This window comes from Schistosoma haematobium, chromosome 1 (assembly GCF_000699445.3).
Source record: "Schistosoma haematobium chromosome 1, whole genome shotgun sequence".
Lineage (NCBI taxonomy): Eukaryota > Metazoa > Platyhelminthes > Trematoda > Strigeidida > Schistosomatidae > Schistosoma > Schistosoma haematobium.
The window spans coordinates 41,850,989-41,863,581 of NC_067196.1; the positions used below are offsets into that span (position 1 = coordinate 41,850,989).

General features: G+C 29.2%; 1 protein-coding gene across 1 annotated transcript in view; it reads left to right on the plus strand.

The window, feature by feature from the left end:
- The window catches only part of MS3_00009838 (uncharacterized protein), a gene marked incomplete at its 5' end in the record, with an annotated part of 114,979 nt that overhangs the window by 73,417 nt on the left and 28,969 nt on the right, over positions 1-12,593 (plus strand). Inside the window, 4 exons of the mRNA XM_035734174.2 lie at positions 642-793; positions 1,986-2,059; positions 5,385-5,531; positions 10,471-10,623. Of these exons, the coding sequence (XP_035589067.2) occupies positions 642-793; positions 1,986-2,059; positions 5,385-5,531; positions 10,471-10,623 (526 nt within the window). The remainder of the gene's footprint in view (positions 1-641; positions 794-1,985; positions 2,060-5,384; positions 5,532-10,470; positions 10,624-12,593) is intronic.

The window sequence follows — 12,593 nt, forward strand, 5'->3', positions numbered from 1 at the left end:
AAGCTTATTTAATTAATTGTTGACAAAAATATTATTCTTTTTTAAAAAAAGAGACTTAATTCAGTCTCCGTATCTTAATTAACATAAAGAATAACTGTTTAGTTAAGATAAATAGATTGTTCATGTTCAGAAAATCTTTACGAAATTTATGAGATGTCATGGGATTTAGGTCAAAATATATTCCAAGAATAGTATGATACTAGTTGGATGTATTAATCCATGTAAGACAGTTAATGAATTTCATGGTCAATGATCAAGAGAAATGAACAGTAGACGAGCAAACATAATGGAAAGAATGCTATAAAAATACCAAGTGACTATCAGCGTATAGAGAATGAACTGACTCAATGCTTGTATATTAATTGTGGGAAACATTACTTCTGACTGGTGTAGGCGTCAATCGTGCAAACTTGAATAACCTTGACGATCCTACATTTTATACCATACGGCCCAGAAGACGTAACGCATTTGAAAGGACATTATCATGGTACTTTTTTGCACCCGTTTTTTCTACTTTATTAACAGTTTGTTTACTTTTAATGAAAGGTTTTAACAACTAGTGTTGATTTAAAATTATACGAACAGTCAATAAAAAACTTACTTCATTATTATTCTCCCTTATTTGAATATTTATTTTACAGTGTTTGAATATATTACTAACAAACAAGTTGTCAAAACAAACAATTCACAAATGGGGTTCTATATTATTCTGTGAAATACAATTGGTTCGCGCCGAAATTTGCTATGAAATCGCAAAATCTATACCTTATTTACCAAAGAAAATGATAGTTGAGTAAGATATATCATTGCTCAAATAACTATATAAATACGGGATTTTAAAACAAAATGTTCGGAATAAGGCAAATTAAAGGAAATAGGCTGTCTATAGTCAATTAACTGTATAAATTAAAGGCATCAATAGAACGTGGGAAATATTGGTTATGTAGTGAACTTCGTTAACTTTTATACATAAAAATACACTTGGTAGTTGATTCATTTTTCTCGCTTATGAATCAGAATTAATGTAATGAATTATTGAAATCTAAATAATGCTAACTTACATTTAAAGATTTTGTAAACATCAAATTCTTAATTTATCGGTCGAGCTATAACACTACTTAAGTAATCTTCTTTGTATATTTAATAGTTTCAACTATAAAATGTAACGGTTAATTTCAATTGTTCTCACAAACGGACTAACATTCATGTTAGAGAGAGAATATATAGGAAATCTAAGAAAAATTCAGAAGTTCAACTGCATACCGAATCTTCTTCTCATGCTTTTCATGTTGTTGAAAATAACATATAAGTAGTATTAAGTTATTCATAATTTATTTTGTTAGAAACTGACATAAACAAATGCAGATCTAACTAATGGTACTGTGAAATTACTTTAAGATATTTGAAAAAAGGCATATTAACCAATTCATTTGGATTGATTTCCTGATCAAATATTCAATAAAAATATTTAATAATTAAACAACAAATGCTGTATTCATTCAGCAAGGTGTGCCTGTTATCTTGAGGGAACTGGTGCTCCCTGACGGATTCGACCCCGTGTCACCCAGCATCACAGTCACAGACGTTACCACTAGGCTATCCGGGCTGCGACCGACCCTCTGTAGGACTGAGATGTGACACGGGATCGAATCCGTCTGGGAGCATCAGTTCCCTCAAGATTGCAGGTAAACCCTGCTGACGAGTGCCAAGTGGCACGAAACCCGGGTCCAAGGTTTCCTGTTGACTACCTTCAACCACCATCTAATCACAACATAGTACACGCAATGTTGAGTCACCTAGAATAGTGGCCACATTGCAACTTTGTCGATAGCATTCGATCTGCACTAAGAAGGACTTGACACACATGACATTAAATTATGACTTCAATTATAAAATTGTTTCAGTTGACTACAGTTGAAAGTTGTTTTTTTCCTGATTAATTATTTAGTTAAGCAATGTAAACTTGTTTATTATTATTATTACAGAAACCAAATATCATCTACAAATCCTAATAGAAATCAGGTCACAAAATCTAGTGGCCGTAAAGTTAAAAACCAAGGTAAACAATATTTCATTAGTATAAACCATTAGTTTGTTTGTATTTATTTCATGACATATTGTTTTATTTTTTTGTTTTTTTATATATTTTTATTGATTAATATTGTGAACTTGGAAGAAACTAAAACAAACTGGAATTATTTTACCAAAAATTATAATCACGTCTATGAGATCAAACTTAATTTATTCATGTTTTTACCTTGAGAATCCATAAGTCATTCTATAGCTTAGTATAATGTGACAATTTCTTATTCTTTCTATACAATGTAAAAATTGTTTCTCTCCTCTTTGTTACATTTTTACTTGAACTTTGATTTAATTGACCTTTATTAATTTTCATATGAAAATGACCTGAAAAGTATATGTGTCCTTGGAGTTTTTCTTCATTGAGCCGTTGCCTCCTCTTTTTAGCCACGCCGGATAATGCTCTTGAACTCCTTTAGATAAAGTAGGAGGCAATGGCTCAATAAGGAGTTCTATAACCGAACACCTTGTGAACACAGGTCATTCAATCAAGACAGACTCTGCGTTCAAAGTCATCTACGAGGTAAGTAGAAGTCTCCCCAAAACAATTAGACTGCATCTTATTTGTATTGCCAAAGCAATAGCCATACATCTGGAAAAACCAGAATTGTGTGTGCAAAAGCGACTGGTACAACCTCTTCTTCTACCATGGTCTTAATGTTTCAAAATTTTTCTCTTTCTTCATACTCTCGTTCTTTTACAGCCATCTGCTTCACCTTCCATCTTCCCTTTAAATCTTCTACCCTCAACTGGTTTGTTATTAATTCCACGATCATTCCGATTACATTTCATCTCTGTTTCAACATTTTAGTTTATCACGCTGAGTCATCCTTTCCCAATGATAATTTCCCTATCTATCATTTGATGAATACTTAAGCCATTAACAATCAAACAATTATTAAACTTTCCTTATTTTAAAAAAATTTTTAATACCTTTGTTTATTTAACCTCACTGTCATCATGTATAACAAGTTTATTATCAGTATTACTATCATCCTGTTGAAATAAGTATATATATTTGCGGTTGTACGGCTTTGAAAATGAATTCGCCGAAAAGAGAACTCTTCGCTGAACTAATCTTTCTTATTTAGAGTATATGTGTGACCAGATTGTTCGAAATATATAGCGCAAATATATCAAATTTTTCAGATCAACTAATTCTTCTGATTGTTCCGTCGAAATTTATTCATGTTTATTTGTTGATTGACTGAAATGTTTATTCAATAGTTCGTTTAAATGGAATCCAGGTTTTTCATAGTGGTCTAGCTTCAATTGACTCGTGATCTCAACCATTTAAATAGATTTTGCTTTTCTAAAATTTTAAAGTTTCAGATTAATAATCTATATGTTACCATTTTGTGACGTTTTGAGCTATTTGACTGTTGCTTAAAAAATTAGATTATGAATATGTCTGCTTTGGCACTATGAATGTACATTGATGTGAAAAACAAATTTTGGTAATCAGACTATTACTAAAATACAATTTTACAACGTACATGACAAATGATATGTGAAAACTATGAAAAATTACCTTCACCATAAAATGTTCATGGTGTTTCTTCAGTTTTAAATGTGTCATAGAGTCTCAGTAGTTTTCAGGTAGTGTAATAATAAAAAAATAATATCAACACTTCGCTCTCAGTTATGGACGTGAGTGCATACTACTGTGAAGTTTCAAATTTGGCAAAAAAAGTCTAATCAGTTCAATTAACTTTCCAACGGTTATACAATCAAAATTACTTAGTGACCCATACTATCTTCAAAAAATAGTTCTGTATTTCTTCATCGAAATTTAAACATGCATTTGAAGTGAATCATTAATAATAAATCTTTTTGATTAATGGTTCAATTTTATGAGAAAGACTATCTTGAAAATGTAGAATTTATATACTTCCTAATAGTTTTATAATTCTCAATTTCAAATTGACTGTTTAGATAGTGTAATTAATTTTAATTTGAGATTCGATCTATTTATTCTAGGTGTAAACTATTTTTGTATTTCGAATTGTTTACTATTGTGACAGTATTACTATTTGTGTACAATCTTTGAAATGAAAATTCTCAAATTTCCACAACTATTTTTTCTACGAACAATTTAGAAGTAAATATAAATCATCTAACAATCAGATAATCTTTAATTTGTATATTCATTAGTTTTGCTTTTAATATTTTGATTTAGTTAACTTGTTAACATAGTCTTACACTATTGTTGTAAACAAGGAAATGTGTATCATTTAAATGGATCAGCTATCCATAGTATCAATAAGTAGTTAACATGTGTGTAACTCTAACATTCCGGATCATAATGGACTTAAACAATTAAACGATTATTCTATTAATTTAACTTACAATAATTCATTCAACATTTGAATTAGTTAATTTTTTGGTTAGCGTTTATTAGCGAGTTAGTTTTCTAAGGAATAGGGTCGCTAACCCCATGCCCAACTCTCCTTTATCCGAGCTTGGGACTGACAGTAGCTCAAGAAGGGCTCCAGGCGATGTAAAAACCTTTAAATATCTGGGCAGCATCATTGATGAATACGGTGGATCTGATGCAGATGTGAAGACATGGATCGGCAAAGCAAGAGCATCATATTTACAACGGAAGAACATCTGGAATTCAAACCAACTGTCAATCAATACCAAAGTCAGAATTTTCAATACAACTGTCAAAACAGTCCTAATGTATGGGGCGGAAACTTGGAGAACTAAGAAAGCCATCATCCAGAAGATACAAATGTTTATTCACAGCTGTTTACGCGAAATACTTCGGATTCGTTGGCCAGACACTATTAGCAACTACCTCACATGGAATCCTCAAGGCCAAAGGGAAGAGGAAGACCAAAGGACATATTAGGCCGAGAAATGGAGGAAGACATGAAGAGAATGAACAGCAATTGGATAGAACTAGAAAGGAAGGCCCAGAAGTAAGTGGGTTCGAGAGTGCTGGTTGGCGGTCTACGCTCAATTAGGAGTAAGAAGTATAAGTAAATAAAGTAAAAAGTAAATCTATTCAACATTGATTTTTTTATCTACTGTTAATCTATGCATAATCTCGAATGGATAACCTCAATTTGAAACTATTTATCAGTGAATATATTTTATCTTTTAAATTGTATGTTAAAATGTCGACATGAAAATGTTCTATTTTAAGACCTAGATACTTTCTTCTTGTAGAAAATGTAAAATGAATGTTTGTTTTTTCTCGTCTTAACAACTAGACAGAAGAATATTATTTTGTTTAAATTAATCGCATTAATAATATCTAGCCAGTATTGATTAGAATTTGGTTTATTTTATAGTAGAAAAAAATATTGTTCGTTTATTGTATGAAATGGAAAATCAAAATTCAATGTATCATTCAAATTTTCAATCTTATCTAAAACAATTACTTTTTAATTATGGATCTGATGTTTGTCAACTAATGATAAATAGTATTTGTAATGAAAGTAAGTGTATTTTTGTCGTTTATTTTTACATTATTTTAATGACTATAATTGAAAAGACATTTGATATTGTTTATTTGAATCTTTCCATTGATGTTTAATACTGCAATTAATTAAACTTTTATTGGCATATTTGCATACTGTGCGCGATGGCGTTTGAAACAAACGGTACTGGGTTCGAGTCCCAGAGTGAACCTCAACTATGAGATGCAGATACATCCAGTTGACGAGTGATTAATAGGATGAAAAGCGCGTCCTGGATTCCAGTGCTTACCAATATTCATCTTTGCATATACTACTATCATAGTTTCTCTTTAAATTGAAAATATCAACAACAAAATGTTAGGTGTTATACGATAATAATAAAAGAACAATAATGTATGATTTAATGGTTTACTTGAAACTATTCCACTAAACTCAAATAACATACAAGATATTCGACAATATGTTCATGAATTGCTTTCTTGTGGAAAAAAAGAGCCCAATTTTATTTTATGGTGTTTTATTCAAGTGTTTATAGATAGGAAAGAATAATATTCTTCTGAACTGCAGAACACTTCGAAGGGAGTTGCTCAAAGTGGATTAGAAATTATTAGTAATTGTTGTACGTATGAATAACATCAAATTCTTAGTTATTGTTATTCATATTTATTTTCAGTAATCATTATATATTGTTGATTAGTTAGATAATAGATTTTATAAGTCATGGAAATATAAATCATGAGTGCTTCTAAATACTTGAGAAAACTTAGGTTTATCAATAAAGGAAATTATTATATTGTTCATTCTTGAGTAGAATAAAGCTTCCAAAAGAAATGATTAAGTAAATTCACTTGGAGTTGTTTTATTTGTATCTTTCCATTGTCATTTAGGACTGCAGTTGACCAATCTCATGTTGAAATATGTGTATCCTGTGCGGATTACCTCGATATAGCCTTAATTCACAAGCTATTTAAGCAAAGATGGATAGTGGCTAGTAGTGGAATCTAGGACGCGCGTTTCGTACCTGTGATGCAGACAAATTCAGCTGTCAAGCCCCGAACAAAACAAAACGCGCGTCCTGTATTCCACTGCTAGCCACTATTCATCTTTGCTTAATGATTAACTAGTTTACAAAGGTTTATTTACATAATACTGTTTAATTTCATTGATGATGTTTGTGTCGTTCAAGTTATCCGTAAATTAGAATGAAATTATTTTTCTACGAGTTGAATATTAAATATTTAATATTAAATATTTAATAATCTTGACTTGGTTATGAACTTATTATTATGAGTTTAATTTACAGTATGATGATTGACAAATGGTATTAGTGTTATGAACGATTAGAAAACATTGGCCATAAAACATAGATTCAATTGGTCCTAGAGCTAAGATCTGTTTGAAATGGTAATTTTTATCATAATATATAAAACTGTAAACTTAACAGAAGTGAAGGTCTACAACAATGAACAAATAATATTCCTGTTAAGATTTCCAACGTTTGCATGTTTGATAAGATTACATAAGAATTAATAGCATAAATAAATATTTAAAAATGTAGTTATAGTGCATTATTCCTTTGAGCTTAACATACATCAATGTATTTCAAATATGTGAAATTATCTCACTATTGCATAGTGATTAAGTATTAAATAAAAACTTCAGATACACCTTGTATTTAACATGAAAGTAATAAAGTCACCTAGACGTTTCTAAGTAAAATGATTTTGAGATGGTGAAGATTTGTAGCTCAGGTGGATGATTTTGATGGAGTTTCGTTCTTTGAGCTGGATGGTTTGGTCGTGGAGCTTTTATCGCTCTTCTGAACGACATAATCAGCACAAAACTTCATCAAAATCATAAGTAAAATGATGTTGAGTGACCGTTATCATTGTGTGAATGTTTGTTTATTAAATTTAAAATATTAAATAATAAAAATTGGTATATATATATATATATATATATATATATATATATATATATATATATATATAAGTGGTAATACAAAATTAGCTATACACACCTACTAATCCAGTTATTAAAATTGTGAACGCGGTGATAAATTGCCTAATAAGTTAATGGATTAATAATAAGATGGATACAGATTAAATCCATTTGTTTAAGTTAATTAGTTACTTAAATACTTCAATAATAAAGTATTGTATTAGAAGTAATACTGTAGTGAACAATAACATGAGTGAGGACAGTCGAATGTATTCGAGCACATCTCACTAAAATCTGAGACCTATATAGCAAATAGTTAATTTGCAAAATATCAACCCATCGTATCAAACTTGACTGTTCCTTTTGCAAATATCAGTCCATTGTCTCACATTTCATTGTTCATGCATTTTCATACCAATTGCGTTCCGTTCCCGTTCTTTTTTATCAATCTTCTACTAAAATACATTCTATATCTGACCACTGTTGTATACTACTTATGTGGATACAAGTAACCCACACCACAATACAAGTGTTAACCTTTAAAATAGAAAAACAACAATGATCGTAAAATTACTAAGTATTAGAGTTCTTTTAATATTTATTTAGAATACAGCATATCATTTTTCAACAGCATAAAGTGACATGAACCATACAATCAGTCTTTATATAATAAAGCATCATATATTGTGTTATTATTTGGAGTTCCTATAAAGGCTTTAAAAATACTTTTGAATAAAAGTTAATCATCTATAAAAATCATCTGTTAAACAAAATTATGTAAGTGCTAATGACAGATAATATAATTTACAATGGTATCAAGGGTGTAAATTGATATGTTAATACCTATAAAACTGTTATCATAGGTTTCTTGGTTTAAACTGTATGATTTAATTTCTTTGAATTGAATTAACTCCTCTTTTTTTTAGATTTATGTTATTTGAAATAAGAAAGTTTAATTAACACATCTTAATGTCATTGTTTTTATTCACCAAAATGAAATTGGGTTTTGAATACTTTTTATCTTTGTGAATAATGGAGATTATCTGTCACGTTAGTAACTGATTTTTAATTATAAGATAGTGTATTGCTTAGTTACCACAAACAACACATTTCATCTTATTTTTATTATTTTTACACACATATACACACACAATCTCAATCCACTATTTCATTTTTACAAATGTGCACATTTCTCATAACCACATTCTGACACAAAAATTAATACAGTAACAGGTCATACAAATTCAAATTGACTAAGAAGAAAATGAAATTGACATATTCAGATTTATTATGATTTTGATAATACTAAAAATATTTTGCAATGTTTCCTTCGTACTATCTAAACTTGTATTAATTTAATATTGGCTATTTATTTACCCTGAAGAAGTGACTTTTGTTAAGTCATAAAAGGAAAGAAGTATAAGTTTTCTACTCATTGGAATATAACAAAAGTATATTTGTGAAAATTTTAATACAATAATAGTTGAATTCATGAGTCGATCTAAGCTGGACCACTGGGAAAAACCTAGAACTGGACGCGCGTGAGATCGAAGGTCCTGAGTTCGAGTCCCGAGTGCGAGACCGTGGATGCGCACTGTTGAAGAGTCTCATGCTAGTACAAAACGGCCGTCCAGTGCTCCTAGGTTTTCCAAGGTGGTCTAGCTTAGATCGAATCATGACTTTGACTATTAAAAAAAATGTTTATTATTAACTCTCTACTGAATGCTCAATTTATTTGAAACATTCAAGTTCAACATTGGTATTGGTACCTATTGCTAGGTTATATTATTGTACGACAATGAAATTATATCGATATTTAAGAAACTAATATATAACACTTACTATGTTCTTTTATATGGTGTTTAGAATCAGTTAAATAATAGTGAGGTCGAGTCGTTTGTACGTTTTCATGATTATTAGAGTATGAAAAACGTTTTCTGTTTGTTTAGAAAGAATGAACTTATTCTGTGTTAAATGGCTTAACATTTAAATTTTATTATGGTCTGGCTTATTCATTATTTTTATCTCTATCTCTTTTATAAATCATTTTTCAATATATAAACTTTTGTCTTGTTGAAGTGAGGCTTAAATTCAAGATGGATTAACGTCATAATTTAGAGATTGTATTCAATCTGCTATTAATAAACGTTTACATTACTGTTGTCACAATGAAGTAGTAGTTTTATTTTTAAGATGTTTAATACTAGCTATTGTATAGTTCTGTTATTCGTCAATTGACCTGCAATATCGGGCTTGGTGTCATTAATGAATCTATTTCCACGAGGTCAGAACCACTCAGAAATTATTCTTGCATCTTGTCATCTTTCTCCAACTCACAGTTCTCATATTGTTCTTCTCAAAAATTGTAGATTATGTACTACTATGTATTTTTTGAAAGTTTAGTCTTATTCTTGTAATGTATACTTGGAAGGTAATACGAGGTTAGTTATTCTGATATAAGGTGCAATAAAAAATCATGAAGACATTACTGATTTTCAACTACTACCTTCACTGTAAAGACTTCATCATTTTAGCAAATGGTAATAAAGTGAACACAACGACCTGAAAATATTTTAGCCATGTGTCAACAGATAATTTTTATAAGTACAGCTAGTCATAGACACAACCGAATTCGGATCAAATATACGGAAGTACTTCTAACACTATTGAAAAGTATATGAACGAATCAGACTTTGGTGTCTCACGGAAGATACTACTCATTTACATGGTGGTCATCTCTGTTTATCGTATATAGCGCATATTTAGTCTAAAACGATGAAAACATTCAAGGTAATCATTTATTGCGTATGTCAAAGTTTAGGCAGGCTCATATAACCTAAATATGTAAAAAAACATAACCGATTCGAAAAATCGATTGACCATAGTGCAATGTTTTACGTATTTCGCGGCAGTACTACGTAGTTGATTCTTATGACAAAAAATTATTTACACTGAATAATTATCATTATAAATTAACGTAAACATGATTTTAATGATTATGTTTTTCTGATTTCAGATCATCCATCCTTAGATCAATCTGTACTTATGGTAGTCGTTGAAGCTGCTATTCTGCTTGCTAAATTATTAACATCACAACATCAAGCACGCTCTGGCTCAATGTTGATGGCTTATATTTTAAAATATATTCAAAATAAATTAATGCTAATGAGTGAGCATTTATTTTAGATAAACAATGTATTAATATATTGGTCTGTAAATATATAAATTTTTAATGTAATGATATAGTTTAAAAATATTATTCATTAATTGGTTACTAATTATTACTGTAGTGATTTTAAAATGCTAATAACCATGGTTTTTTTAGTCTAAGAAATGAAAATGTAACTTTTAATCTATGACAGAATATTTCAACGGATTACCAACTGATCTACGAATTTGGATACTACTCATCGGTAGTTTTTGATAAAATATTTAAAAATTAAACTTATTTATGAAAAGGAACTAAGTAGTTATGTTGTGTGAGCTACTTATATCCACATAATTAGTATATAAGATGGTCAAACATTGAATGTATTTCAATAGAAGATCGAAAGTGAAAGAATGGGCACGAAAAGCATTTGGTATGAAAATGCATGAACAATGAAATGTGAGACAATGGACTGATATTTGCAAAAGGAACAGTCAAGTTTGATACGATGGGTTGATATTTTGCAAATTAACTATTTGCTATATAGGTCTCAGATTTTAGTGAGATGTGCTCGAATACATTCGATTGTCCTCACTTATGTTGTTGTTCACTACAGTTATTGTCTATTTATGTAGATTAGTAATAGACTAAATAGTCTGTGACTTTATTATTACATGACAACTAATGAACAAAATATCAATCAATGATTAAGCATCATCTTTAAATCCTGATATATCTTCCTAATTAGTGTTTATAAATGAAGAATTATTCATAAACATTCTTGTAAAATAATTTTTTTTAGGATTATAAAACGAATATATTTGATCAACTATTGAAACAAAACAAAAATATTCTATTTATACGTATATTTTTCCAAAACTTAACATTAACTTAATCTGGTTTTGTGTGTGTGTGTGTATTTTCCATATATTTTTCTTATACGGTAAGTAACTCTTAGTTAATGCATGGATACATATCCATAATCTTTCATTCATTCAAATTATTTAAATAATCATACTTCTATGTTGTTGTTGTTTTACTCTTTTTTTTCTTTTTCAAGATAAGTTATATATTTCACTGAAAAATAAGTTTTAGGTTTCTAGGTCATTGTCACTTTTTCTTTTTGACCTGAAATTGGAAACAATACTAAAAATAACTAGTTTTCTTAGTGTAAATTATAAGAATTAAGCTGATGTAAAATGTCTTTATGTGAAGATGTAAAAAAAAAGAAAGAAACTAAAGTTAATTTAATTAATTAGCTAAATAATATGAATTTTGGGAGTCGAATTCAAAGTATCCTAGTCAAGTTTCTATGTTTGTTTGTTTTTCGTTGTTGTTAATGAAAATAATAACAAAATATAAACATAGTTACTTGATAAAGTACATGATTAAAACACAAATCAAAATGTCTTCTATGAGTGATTTTAATATTGTTTCTATTCCATATTCACTGTATCTTAAACACAGCTATTAAAGTGTTGTTATTTTTGTTTGTCGATATTACACTATTTAAGTAAAGTATGTCTTAATTTTGAATATGAAACAAATAGAATAAATTTACATAAAGATTTGGAAAAAAGAATTTGAGAGATTTGTGATTATTCTTTGAATATGCAGAAATTTGAAAGTCAAATTTGTCGATGAGTTAACATAGACAAAAAGATGTTCATTCATTAAATCCATGCTGAATATACTTGAATATATAATTTTGGAATATATTTTTTTCTTCATTATTATATCCCTTATAGAAACCATTTTCATTGACCATGTACTTTAGAACAATAAAATGGGATAACAATTTACTGTAAAATACATTTTGTAAAAAAATTAAAATGTAATTCGTCAGTCGAAGTTTAAACGTCATTTATTGATACTGTATATTGTCAAATGTAAAAATCAAGTTGAAAATGAAAGAAACACCTTTAATGATGCGTGACATAATGAATATTTACCAAGCGACTAGATTTCAATGAAGTTACTTTCAGAGCAGT